This window comes from Cervus canadensis, chromosome 2 (genome assembly GCF_019320065.1).
Source record: "Cervus canadensis isolate Bull #8, Minnesota chromosome 2, ASM1932006v1, whole genome shotgun sequence".
NCBI classification, from domain to species: Eukaryota; Metazoa; Chordata; class Mammalia; order Artiodactyla; family Cervidae; genus Cervus; species Cervus canadensis.
The window spans coordinates 34,379,359-34,393,821 of NC_057387.1; the positions used below are offsets into that span (position 1 = coordinate 34,379,359).

General features: G+C 39.4%; 1 protein-coding gene across 1 annotated transcript in view; it reads left to right on the forward strand.

Annotated features, from left to right (window-relative positions):
* The window catches only part of VAV3 (vav guanine nucleotide exchange factor 3), a 412,369-nt gene that overhangs the window by 323,163 nt on the left and 74,743 nt on the right, over nucleotides 1-14,463 (forward strand). The window contains exon 20 of the mRNA XM_043460478.1: nucleotides 7,951-8,087. Within this exon, the coding sequence (XP_043316413.1) occupies nucleotides 7,951-8,087 (137 nt within the window). The remainder of the gene's footprint in view (nucleotides 1-7,950; nucleotides 8,088-14,463) is intronic.

Genomic DNA, 14,463 nt, shown 5'->3' on the forward strand with positions numbered 1-14,463 from the left:
CCTTTGCCTTTCACGTCTCTTCTCTTCTCCACTATTTGTAAGGCCTCCTCAAACAACCATTTTGCCTTTTTGCATTTCTTCTTCTTGGGGATGGTTTTGATCATTGCCTCCTATACAATGTCACAAACCTCTGTCCATAGTTCTTCAGGCACTCTATCAGATATAATCCCTGAATCTGTTTGTCACTTCCACTGTATAATCGTAAGGTATTTGATTTAGGTCATACCTGAATGGTCTTGTTACCTGTAGGTTGCAGAGAATGACTAGCTACAGCCTAGAGGACTGAACTAGGAGGCCAGTCTAAGAGTTTTATAAGGTAGAAACTGAGGTGGTTGGTTTAGGTGACAGAGCTCTTAACTTGAAGTTGTGTAACTGTGTTCTTTTTCTGTTTTTAAAGAAGATCCTGAGACTGTGTTCCTGAAATGACTCTCCTCCTACCCCAGTAGTGATTGTTTTCTAGGGGTCTAACAAATGGCATGTGCTTTTAGAGCTTTGATTTTATTTAATGATTTTTGGGAAACCTAATTTTTTTGGTCACTAAAACATACTGATTCAATAGAACAGAGTGTTAAATTTGCATGGATTTTAAAATAACACATGAAATTTTCCAGTTCTGTTATAATTGGTAGGCTTTAAAATCTTTTTAATAAATGGAAGAGGTTTCCAAAAGACATTATTATATCTTTCACCCTTCATTTACTAATACTTCAATAGATAGTGCCAAAGAGTGACTAGTCAGTGTTTATAAAGTCGGAAGAGTTTCCCTGTTGGATGCTTGTTTTCATATGAGCAGTGACAGTGCTGCTTCCTTCATTTGACTCACCATTGTTTACAAAAGTAAAGCAGGATTCTCTGAGTGAAAATTTTCGAAATCATTGATGGGGAGTGTTCCCTCTGTGAACAATTAGTTCTTTAGACTAGTTTCCAGTTTTGCTTTTTTTTTTCCCCCACCAAATCATCTACTTCTGTTGTAACAGATGGTTTCCGTGATAATTCTCCTTTTGTTCCTCCGTAAAGAGCAGTAAATGAATCAAAGTGCATTGCTTCCCTGGGAAGAGCCCTGGAAGGTGTGCTGGGAGGGGAAGTCCAGCAGCCCAGTCTGCCTCACTTGCCACAGCTCAGTTGACTCAGCCTGATCATCAGACCTGCTGGTCGGTTGTAAACTTGTGTCAGTAAGAGCCTAGATGGGAAACAGGATTTAGTTGGCAAGATACCAGACAGTGCAGATGTTAGTCATGGAGCTTGCGCCTGTCCCCAGGAGAATGTAATTCCCTCACCTGTCTAGGATTTGGAAACTGCACGTAGGACACTTACAGAAAAGATGAAATACCTATTTCAGGGTCCTACGGCTCAGTGGGAAAGAATCTGCCTGCCAATGTAGGAGATGTGGGTTCGATCCCTGGGTTGGGACAATCCCCTGGAGGAGCAAATGGCAACCCACTCCAGTATTCTTGCCTGGGAAATCCCACGGACCGAGGAACATGGCAGGCTACAGTCCATGGGGTCACAAAGAGTTGGACATAACTTAGTGACTAAACAACAACAAGAACAACTGAAGACTTACCAAAACAATTCCCTCAAAATTCTATTAATAGGCATATTTGGAAAAAGTTCCCCTTGACCAAGAGCCTTTGCCTGATTGTGTTGTTGTGTTAGTTTACCTGTATATTCAGTGAACTATAGGCTTTTTGTGGGTGGGAAGCTTGGCCTTCCTCCCTTCTCAGACCACCATGCCCAGCACTTAGGAGTGCTTGAGACATTTAGGAATGAATGAATATGTTATGCTTGTGATCAGTTTCCCAGAATAAACCAACCATATCCTCTGACATCTTGCAAAACTAGTTATTTTTTTAATGTGCCAGTGTTTAGATTTTAAATTAGGCCTCAGAGGTGAAAGGCCAGCACATTATGGACAGCTCATTTATCTAGCACACAACTCTCAGCTCTAAGTTATTGCCCTGGGGAAGCCCACTGCATTAGGGCAGTGACATCAGCCTCCTGAGTAGATACTGATCACTGCTGTGGCAGTCATTCTTCTCAGAAGCCACAGTGGCTGATAAAGGTACAGTAGGCTAATTTCATTGAGGCTTTATGTGAAAATTATCAGTGAAATAGTTTATATCTAGCAACTTTCCAATAGAATTCTACCTAGAGTTAACTCCTTTTAAAAAAGTACACTTGAAATCCTTTCTTGGCATATGTCACTCTTACTGGTATTGAATTCAGATCTAAAAGGAAACCTTGCTTCAGATCCCCATTTTAAAAATACTTCTGTATTGTTTTAGAAAACTCTAGTGTTCTACATCAGAGAAGGCAATGGCACCCCACTCCAGTACTCTTGCCTGGAAAATCCCATGGACGGAGGAGCCTGGCGGGCTGCAGTCCATGGGGTCGCTGGGAGTCGGACCCGACTGAGCGACTTCACTTTCACTTTCCACTTTCATGCATTGGAGAAGGAAATGGCAACCCACTCCAGTGTTCTTGCCTGGAGAATCCCAGGGATGGGAGCCTGGTGGGCTGCCGTCTGTGGGGTCGCACAGAGTCGAACACGACGGAAGTGACTTAGCAGCAGCAGCAGCAGCAGTGTTCCACGTAATTACATTGGCTTCAGTTTTATTTAACCAGAACCCCATGATGATACTGGAGTAAAACCATCATTTTAATATTTCTGATTCTTCTCTTTGCTAATTCTTCCTGCATAAGGATGATGTGGGGTCCTTGTCTGATTTTAGACTAAGCATAATTGCCAATATGAACAAAAGTTAAAGGGCACAATTGTCTACAAGTTATGTATTATATTAAGGACACAGTTAGCCATATAGCAAAACATATGCTGAAGGGAATAAAACAAGCTGAAATAACTAAACATTTGGAAGGAGATCTATTTTGTCTCAGCCATTTTAATGATATCCCCTTGGATAAAGATTATTGATTATATAAAGTTTTGGGAAACCCCACGATTGCTCAACTGTGTATGTTGGCATTACATATGATTATTTTGCATTTAATATCTGAAGGTAGTTTCAATATAACTTTTCAGATTTTGATGAGTGGCCTTGTAATTATACCAAGATATCCATTAGAAATTCAGTTCTAGAATAGAAAGAAAGTAAACAACTATTACATCAGTGTTTACGTAAGAAGAATAAAGTAGCTTTCTGCAGTGAGTTATAAGTTTATCATATAATGGAATTTATATGTTTTAATCAGTTTTTTAGAATAACGTTTAGCTACTTATTTCTGATGGGTCCATATCAGTGAGGGAAATTACAGTTCTGCTTTTGTAGTTTTATACCATTTTGCATCTCAGAATCCCTTGAAGTGTGGATAACCAAAGGAAAATAAGAATTTCTTTTTTTTTTTTTTTTTAAATAAGAAACTAGGGATTTTAAGCCTGAACAAATTTTGAAAGTCTAGTCTATAAAAAGGAGATTTGCCTTCTTCAGCATAATTCCAGGTGGAAGGAGGCAGGTCAGTGGAGAGAAGTTAGAGAAAGTTCTGAGTAAGTTTCAGATAGAGCTTGTTAATACACTATATGCAACAATGACTGAGTTGTCACGGGGACGTGTGTAGTGAATGTTCTGTCCTGAACATTTTTAAACAGAGGTTAAAACCTGTCAGGGATATTTTATAAGGGGAGAAGAAAACCTATAGTAAATTAACACTAAATGACTGTTCAAAATGTAAGCATCTGTAAATCTAATTTCTCCTCCATTCTTGGTCTCGTTTACGAGGTGTGGATGCCTACTGTTGCAGTAGATTGTGTCAGCAATTACATTGATGGCTGAGTGCTGACATGAAGTTTAACCCACTCCCTGTCTTATTTTCATTTCATTTTTATCTATCAGTTAATGTGGTTATTTTCACCTTTTTAGCAATGTCACTGTCTTGTTTTTTAATAAAAGAAAGGAATACAAAAGGGCCTTTTGGAAAGCAACCATTCATCCCACTAGTACTGCAGAACCCCTCCTCATGCAGGCATCGGAGGCAAGGGGCAGACTGTCAGATTTCATTGTGTCACTGTGCCCTGGCTTCACTCCTTTTATCTTTTCAATCTCTATAGCCCTGTAGCCCTGACAGGTCACCCTGAAACGGGATGTGCTGACCAATCAGAAATAAATAGCCAAAGATGATCCTAACAAGTGGCCAAAAAATATAAATTCCATTATACTATGAATTTATAACTCATCCCACTGAAAAGCATGTGAGTCAAGAAAACATATCTTGCAAACCAGGTATGGCTGAATTCAGGCTAGTAGCAATCTCCTTTGACTATTACCTGGGCTCAACCATATTCTTGGCAAGGGTCACACAAGTTTTGTTTAATGGAATGAGATAAACACCATACCCTGTGCTTGTGTGCTACTCAATCAACTCCCCAAATGAAGCTCATAACCAAGAAGAAAGTAATAGCAGAAAAAAATAGAGTAAATGAAAAAATCAGGAATAAACAAGACTGAAAACCAAGTCCATCATTCCAAAGACTGCTTCAGTTCAGTTCAGTTCAGTCGCTCAGTCGTGTCTGACTCTTTGTGACCCCATGAATCGCAGCACACCAGGCCTCTCTGTCCATCACCAACTCCCAGAGTTTACTCAAACTCATGTCCATTGAGTAGGCGATGCCATCCAGCCATCTCATCCTCTGTCATCCCCTTCTCCTGCCCCCAATCCCTCCCAGCATCAGGGTCTTTTCCAATGAGTCAACTCTTCTCATCAGGTGGCCAAAGGATTGGCATTTCAGCTTCAACATCAGTCCTTCCAATGAACACTCAGGACTGATCTCCTTTAGGATGGACTGGTTGGATCTCCCTGCAGTCCAAGGGACTATTTAGAGTCTTCTCCAACACCACAGTTCAAAAGCATCAATTCTTCGGTGCTCAGCTTTCTTCACAGTCCAACTCTCACATCCATACATGACCACTGGAAAAGCCATAGCCTTGACTAGACGGACCTTTGTTGGGAACGTAATGTCTCTGCTTTTTAATATGCTATCTAGGTTGGTCATAACTTTCCTTCCAAGGAGTAAAGGTCTTTTAATATCATGGCTGCAGTCACCATCTGCAGTGATTTTGGAGCCCCAGAAAATAAAGTCTGACACTGCTTCCACTGTCTCCCCATCTATTTCCCATGAAGTGATGGGACCAGATGCCATGATCTTAGTTTTCTGAATGTTGAGCATTAAGCCAACTTTTTCACTCTCCTCTTTCACTTTCATCAGAGGCTTTTTAGTTCCTCTTCACTTTCTGCCACAAGGGTGGTATCATTTGCATATCTGAGGTTATTGATATTTCTTCCAGCAATCTTGATTCCAGCTTGTGCTTCTTCCAGCCCAGTGTTTCTCGTGGTATACTCGGCATATAAGTTAAATAAGCAGGGTGACAATATGCAGCCTTGACATACTCCTTTTCCTATTTGGAACCAGTCTGTTGTTCCATGTCCAGTTCTAACTGCTTAGTCCAAAGTAAATCCTAAGACTAGTACTTAGGTCTCATTATTTGACTGAAGTATATTAATATATGTACTATTTTCAGTTTTAAATATTATGATTTTACTAGGTCATATGTTGTCAGCATTCTAGTCCATTGAAAAGCATAAATAATTAAACATTGCTCCATACCTATTCCACAGCCTTTTTGTATAGCCTGGGCATTCTGGATTTTAATCCATAACCTATACAAAAGGGTTGGTGAAATGTCATGAAACTTAATTTTTTCTTATGACACACAAATTCATGAAGTGTTCCGTATTTTTTTTAAGTCTATTCATTTTCAATCATTTCTTCTTGAGAATGAGTAACTTGGGCACATTGGCAATAAGAGAATTGCTGTTCCCACCATTTGTCACATGGCACTGCTTCTTTTTGTCCCTGTGGATCTTGGTCTACAGAGAGAATTGCAGTAAAGGCCAGGGCCCTTCCTGTCATTCAACTGATCCCAGTATTTAAGGCCACATCAGCTCTTTCAGGTTTAAAAAGTTTTCTTTTTTGTCTTCAGCCTTTATTTAAAAATTGACATAAAAACAAAATTATCAAGGGAGCGTACTGAACAAAATGTCTTTCTTGCCCTAGAAATGCTCAGTAAAACTGAGGCTTACTGCAAACCAAGCCTTACTCTGGCCCCTCAAGATGGAATAATTATCATGCAAACCATGCTGCATTTGAAAAATTCTATTTTAGCATCCTCTTCCATCTATTAAACTTCTAAATCTGTTTTGGTGTGCATGGAATGTTTAGGTCTCATTTTATGTTAACCACAGTATCTTAATAAAAAATGTAAAATAAGCTTTCTGTACTGAAATATGGGTTTACCTGGTGGCTCAGATGATAAAGAATTTGCCTGCAGTGCAGAAAACCTGGGTTTAATCCCTGGGTTGGGAAGATCCCCTGGAGGAGGGAATGGCAACCCACTCCAGTATTCTTGTCTCGAGAATCCCATGGACAGAGGAGCCTCGTGGGCTACAGTCCATGGGGTCGCAAAGAGTTGAACACAACTGAGTGACTAATACACACACACACACACACTCAGGTGTAGTATGTTAAGAGTGAGTCTGCTAAACACTTGACCGAGAAGAGTTCTCTCATTTTGGAAAAGACAATGTCTGCTGTTTGTTTAAGGGTGCCACCGCCTTCTACCAGCTGGTGGGGAAACTCCATGAGAGATGTGGGATCAAAGTCATCGCTTCGGGGTTCTGTGGCACAAGAACTGAAGCAAAGGGGAGATGTGGCAACTCAAAACACGTCTCGGCAGTTACAGCCGTTAAATGGGGTGCAGGGCGCGTTGCTTTTCAGCCCTTCTGTCTTCTGATCGACTGGGCTGATAAGAAAGTGTTGAATAAAACTTATCAGTTCTGTTTAGTTTATAGCCACACTTGTTTTCTCCTCATCCCCTGCTGGGTGGTTATTAAGAAATGATTTTGGGGACTTTATTCATCCTTTTGCTGGAGCATTTCATAGACACAGAGGTCCTTTTGCGGTAACATGGACACTAAGAACTGAATGACGGTCATTCACCCTCTTCTACTTAGTGCAACAATTTCAGCCAGTTACAGTGTCACTGTTTTTAATCATTAGAATAAAGTCTTGAAGTGTAATAAGCAATAACTTAAGTCCTTCAGTGTGCAAGAGATACCATGTTTTGTGCAATCAGCCTTGTTGGCAGGAGCCGTTTCACCTCCAGATGAAAAGGTGACTGGGATGTGGTGCATTTGGAAGCCGTGTCGGTGCAGTCAGGCCTCGGTGCAGTTGAAGCTGCTGTTCACAAAAATGAAATTCCGAACTGAGGCCTTCATTGCCCATTCCAAGAAATAGAAAGAAAAGGCCTGGATCAGTATTTCAAGTACTGTTGATACTATTGGCTTAGACACATTCCCTTTATTGGGTCTGTTTTGCAAGCCTAAATTTGAGCCTGAAGAATTTCTCCATATAAATGTCTTAAGTATTGCAGTGGCACATCCATCACCGTTTTGTTTTGAATTACAAAGATAACCTTAAGATATGAGCCTTATACTGGGCAATGTGATACATACACAGAAAGGGTGAGCTTCCTTAGTGATGAAATCAGCCGATGCCCAAGAGGAAAGTAATAGGCAGAAAGGACAGAGTTGATGAAAAAATTGATTCTTTTCCATTAAACTGTACGTGATGTGTTTTTTATGAAGTAGACATCAGCTGAAAGAGAAATATTTTTTCAACTAAAAAGAGATTGATGGTGAGGGAGAGGAAAAAATGTATAAGGAATCAGGGGATAAATATGTGTCTTATTTTATTACCATCTCAAATAATGAGAAACTTGAAAAGCATTCCATTGTGGTTACCTCGTATGTTTCCTTGGGCTTGGTGCTATTAAAACTCTTTAATGTTCCTAATGGCTTTGTTTTTTTTTTTTAGAAGTACATTTGGATTTCACACTTTATTATTTTCATAATCCTAAGGGTTGTGTTGCTTATTTTCAGGTTTACCAAAGATGCAGGCTATTAGGAACTACAGTGGAACGCCGCCCCCCGCTCTTCATGAAGGACCCCCATTACACATTCAGGCAGGGGATACAGTTGAACTTCTGAGAGGAGATGCACACAGTCTGTTTTGGCAGGTACTGTTCACATTACAGTGTTTTAGATTTAACAGATGATTTATTACTTCTTGGAGACCAAAGCTCTTGTGTTTAGAACTGATTGCATGCTTTCAGCTTCAGAAATTTTACATGACATGAGGAAAAATATTTTTTATTAACCACCCTCAAATTTACCAATGCTGAAGTGGCCATGAGTGTTAGAACACTAAAGGAAATAGTATCATTGCTCTGAATCAGAATTGTCATTTGTATTAAAAATTCATGTGTTGACAGCATTTTTTCCAAACCCAGGACTTTGGGTATGATCGAATTCACACAGTTCTAACATATTAGCACTTTACTTCAGGGGAACTACCAACTAGCTTGCCAGAGGCCATTGCTGGCCAATTGTATCTACCCACAGTAATACCTGAAATTATCAGAGGTGCTCTGGGTATTATTTACAAAATAAGTAAATTGTGACAAGTGAGCGAGGATGCTAATGTTTGCTGGTGATGAAATCTCTCTTGTCCAGTTAGCCTGCTTTGGTTCAAGGGTTTTGTTACATGAGGTAAATATGGTAGAGTGTAATGATCAAACAGAGTTGGATGGTAGAACATTACTGTTCATTAAATTATTCTGTATTTTCATGCATATGTTAGAAATACCTCCCAACAAACTTAAGGAGCTTAAAAAAAAAAGTCTATGGTGAATTGAGGGAGAAAAGAGTGGGATCAACAGAATGCTTAGCACGTGAGTGAAGTTTTCTAGGGGTAAAGAGAGAGCAGAAAAGGATTGTTGGATAATAATCCATCATGTACATGTGTAAATGGTAGCTACTTTGTTTGCACAAAAGCATCTTATTGTCTGCCATCTTGTTACAGAAGAATGCCCCTAAGTTGAACAGTTAACTCCAACCACATATCAATTTCCATAGCCAGTAGCTTTTCTAGAGCTACCAGCAACCTTCTTAAGTATCCTAAACTTCTCATACCTAATTCTTCCCCCAAAAAGGAAGAGAATCACAGACTCAGACTCTTAACTCTTCTATCCACTCCTGCATTTCCCAACACAACCACAAAACATGCCTGCTTGTGTATACATAAGATTGGTCTTATTCAAGACTTATCTTTTTCTTGGATATTCCATCCTCATGTTACATCAGTTGGCTCTTGACCACTACATTTTCAATTTCATTCTCTCCACTGGCTCCTTTTCTACAGCTTATAAATATGCTCAGGCTCCTCCCAGCTTAAAACACATGTAACTCCACTTTTTGTCTGGTTATGTCAGTTCTCCACTCCCTCTCATCTTCTCCTTCTCCTGTTCCCAAAGCTGATGAGCTTCTTGAGAAAGTAGTCTGCACTCAGTCTCTGCCTCCTTATGTCCTATTTGTAATGCAGTTTCTGCACAAACTATTCCTACTTGGATTACTAATGCCATTAAAAAACAGCAACTTGGAGATATATAATTAAAGGCACACATTTAAAGTGCAGTTGAATTTGGTAAGTTTTGTCAAATGTACGTATGAGTGAAAGCATTGTTACAATCAAGGTGATGAGATCAGCCCAGAGTTTTTGCTGCTCTGTAACTTCTCCCCCGTACCCCTAGTCTCCCTTATGCCCTTTGTAACGTACTCCCTCATGCCCTTCCTTAACTCCACCAGGCAACCACAGTTCTGCCTTCAGACTATGAGTTTGCATTTTTCAGAATTTTATATAAGACATTGTATAGTACATATTATTTTTTTTATGGCTCCTTTTACTTAATATAATTATCTTGAGATTAAACCATGTTGCTTTGTTTAACAATAGTGAAGTGAAAGTCACTCAGCCCTCTGACTCTTTGCGACCCTATGGACTATACATTCCATGGAATTGTCCAGGCCAGAGTACTGGATTGCGTAGCCTTTCCCTTCTCCAGGGGATCTTCCCAACCCAGGAATCAAACCCAGGTCTCCCGCATTGCAGGCAGATTCTTTACCAGCTGAGCCATAAGGGAAGCCCAAGAATACTGGAGTGGGTATCCTATCCCTTCTCCAGGGGGATCTTCCCGACCCAGCAGTCAAACCAGGGTCTCCTGTACTGCAGGCGGATTCTTTACCAACCGAGCTATGAGGGAAGCCACAATATTCTATCATTTTTTAAAAACACTTTATTGTGGTTTGATTGATATATAAAAAGCTGTACATGTTCAATGCATGCAGCTTGAGTTTGGAGATAAGTACATATTCTTGAAACTATTGCCACAATTTATGCCATAAACATACCCATCACTTCTAAAAGTTTCCTCCTATCCTATTTATTTATTTTGTGATTAACAACATTAATATAAGGTCTACCTTCTTAGCAAATATTTAAATATATAGTACAGTATTACTAACTGTAAACTCTGTGTTGTATGGTAGAACTCTAGGACTTACCCATCTTCCATAACTGAAACTTATATCCTTTGATTACTTCTGCATTTCCTCATTCCCCCAGGCTTTGGCTACCCCTGTCCTACTCTCTGCTTCTATGAATTTTACAATTTTTGGTTCCTTATGTGAGTATAGCCAAGACTTGGAAGCAACCTAAATATTCATCAATGGATGACTGAATAAATTAAAATGTATTATATAACACAGGGCAATACTATTCAGTCTTTGAAAAGAGGGAAATGCTGCCATATGAAAAACCATGGAAGAACTTGAGTGACATAATGCCAAGTGAAATAAGTTCTTTTTGTTGTTGATTATTCTAGGTATGGGTATAGCACAATTTATCCATTAGCCTGTTGAGGGGCTTTCAGGTTATTACTGTTTGGGGCTGTTACAAACAAGGTGCTTGAAAAGTATAAGTCTCTGTAGGAACATATACTTTTCTTTTTTCTTAGGTAAATACTGAAAGTCAAAGTGTTAGTCGCTCAGTCGTCACTGACTCTTTGTGACCCCATGGATTGTAGCCCACCAGGCCCCTCTGTCCATGGGATTTCTCAGGCAAGAATGCTGGAGTGGGTTGCCATTTCTTTCTCCAGGGGATCTTTCTGACTCAGGGATCGAACCCAGTTCTCCTGAGCTGCAGGCAGATTCTTTATAATCTGAGCACAGGCAAGCCCTACGATACTGAATAGTGAAAGGAGATCATAATTAGATATATGTTTAATTTTTTTAAGAGACTACCAAACTGTTTTTCTAACTGACTTTATCCTGTTACAGTTCCACCAGCTCTATAAGATACTTCTAGGTGCTGCGTATGCTCACCAGTGTTGTGTGTGGTCAGTCTTCCTAGATTTGTCTGTTGTAACAGATGTGTAGTGGTATCTTATCGTTTTGATTTGCATTTCCCTGACTACTGATATTAAGCATCTTTTTCTGTGCTTATTTACCATACATATAACTTCACTGATGTTCTAATATTTTGTCAAATTTTTTAATGAGTTGTGTGCTTTTAATCATTGAATTTTGAGAGTCTCATATATTTTGGATACAAATCCTTGATAAATTAGATTCTTTCCATATATTTTCTCCTACCCTGTGGCTTGCCTTTTTATTACCTTAATAATGTTATTCATAGAGCCGAAGTGTTTACTTTTGATGTTGCCCAGTTTGTTAATTTGTTCCTTTGTGAATCACACACTATGAGCATTGTAAATACCTAAGAAATCCTTTCTTTCCCCAGGGTTACAAAGATGTTTCCCTGTGTTTTCTTCTAGAAGCTTTATAGTTTTAAGTTTTATATTTAGGTTTATGATCCATTTTGAGCTATTTTTATATATGGTAATTAAAGGTTTTTTTTTTTTTTTCTGCATATGGATTCAGTGTGTTCCAACACCATTTGTTTGTTCTTTTAAAATGATTTTATGTATTTATTTGGCTGTGCCAGGTCTTCATTGCTTTGCAAAGGCTTTCTCTAGTTTTGGTGAGCAGGGGCTACTGTTTATTGCAGCACACAGGCTTCTCACTGTGGTGTCTTCTCTTGTTGCAGAGCACAGACTTCAGTAGTTGCAGCATTCGGGCTCAGTAATTGGGGTGTATGGACTCTAGGCCAAGTGGGGTTCAGTAGCCACAGTACAAAGGCTCAGTTGTTGCCCCTCGTGGGCCCTAGAGCAGCAGGCTTCAGTAATTGCAGCATGTGGACCCAGAAACTGTGGTGCACAGCCTTAGTTACTCTGCATGTAGAATCTTCCTGGACCAGGACTCAAACCCATGTCCCGTGCACTGGCAGCTGGATTCTTATCCACTATGCGACCAGGGACTCTTGTCACCAGCACCATATGTTGAAAATCATTTCTTCACTGGATTGCCTTTGCATTTTGTAGAAAACCATTCGTATCTGTGTAGCTCTGTTTCTGGTATCTTTGGTCTACTGGTTGCTTTCTTCATCTGTATACCATTATAATGATATTTTAATTTTTGCAATTACTAGTAAGTCTTGAAATTAGTGTTAGTCCTCCACATGTTTTCTATTGTCCAAAGATGTTGTGGCTTCGCATTTCATATGAATTTTAGAATGTCTTGAAAATTTCACCAATAAAAGCTTACTTGTATTTTGATTTGGATTGTATTTGTAGATCAGTACTGGAGAATTGACATCTTAACAATGTTGAGTTTTCTGACTACTGTCCGTAGTATGTCTCTCCATTTATTTAGGTCTTTAAATTCTCAGCAGTTTTGTCATTGTCAGAGCAGAAGATATGCACACTCTGTGTCATATTTATCTATGATTATTTCAGGTGTCATTTTGATGCTGTTATAATTGGTAGTTTTAAAATTTGAATTTCTACTGTTTATTGCTAATACATAGAAATAAATTGATTTTTGTAAATTGATCTTTTATCCTAAAACCTTGTTGAACTCACATTAGTTTTAGTAGCTTTTTTTCTATAGATCCCAGCAGATTTTTTTAAAAAGACAATCAGGGTATAAATGAATAAACAGGTTTTTCTTCCTTTGCCATGTGGCTACCTTCTATGTCTTCTTCCTGCCATGTGTTGAATGGAGGTAGTTTAAAAAAAAATGCATCCCTGCTTTATTTCTCTATCTATTTATTTATTTACTGCACTGTGTGGCATGTGGGATCTTACTTTCCTGATAATGGATTGAACCTGTGCCTCTTGCATTGGAAGGCAGAGTCTTAGCCACTGGACCACCAGTAAAGTCCCCATCCTTGCTTTATTTTTTATCTTAGGAAGAAAGCATTAAGTCCTTTACCATTAGGTGTAGGGTTATCTGCAGTTTTTGTAGATGCACTTTATCAGGTGGAGGACATTTCCGTCTAGTCCTGGTTTGCTGAGAGTTTTTATCAGTAATGAATGTTTGATGTTGTTGCTTGTCATTGCAGTTCAGTTACTAAGTCATGTCTGACTCTCTTAGACCCCATGGATTGTAGCCTGCCAGACTCCTCTGTACTCCCCTGGAGTTTCCTCAAATTCATGTCTATCCAGTCAGTGATGCTATCCAACCATCTCATCCTCTGGCCACATCCTTCTCCTTTTGCCTTCAATCTTTCTCAGCACCAGGGTCTTTTCCAGTGAGTCGACTCTCTGCATCATGGCCAAAGTATTAGAGCTTCAGCATCAGTCCTTCCAGTGAATATTAAGAGTTGATTTCCTTTAGGATTGACTGGTTTGATCTCCTATCCACAGGATTCTCAAGAGTCTTCTCCAACACCACAATTCAATTCAAAAACACCAATTCTTCGGCCCTCAGCCTTCTTCATGGTCCAACTCTCACATCCATACATGACTACTGGCAAAATCATAGCTTTGACTATGTGGACCTTGTTGGCAAAGTAATATCTCTGCTTTTTAATACATTATGTCAGAGCTTTTCTTCCAAGGAGCAGTTGTCATTTAATTTCATGGCTGCAGACTGTCTGCAGTGATTTTGGAGCCCAAGAAAATAAAATGTCACTACTTCCACTTATTCCTCTTCTATTTGCCATGAAGTGCTGGAGCTAGATGCTATGATCTTCATTTTTTGATTGTTGAATTTTAAGCCAGCTTTTTCACTTTCTCTTCTCTTTCACCCTCATCAAGAGGCTCTTTAGTTCTTCTTCCCTTTCTGCCTTTAGACTGATATCATCTGCATACCTGAAGCTGATGACATTTCTCCTGGCAATCTTAATTCCAGCTTGTGATTCAACCAGGTGGCATTTCACACGATGTACTCTGCATATAAGTTAAATAAGTAGGGTGATAATATATAGCCTTGACATACTCCTTTCCCAATTTTGAACCAGTCTGTTGTTCCATGTCTGGTTCTAACTGTTGCCTCTTCACCCACATACAAGTTTCTCAGGAGACAGATAACATGGTCTGGTATTCCAATCTCTCTAAGAATTTTGCACAGTTTGTTGTGGTCCACACAGTCAAAGGCTTTTGCATAGTCAATGAAGGAAAAATAGATATTTTTCTGGAATTCCTTTGCTTTCTC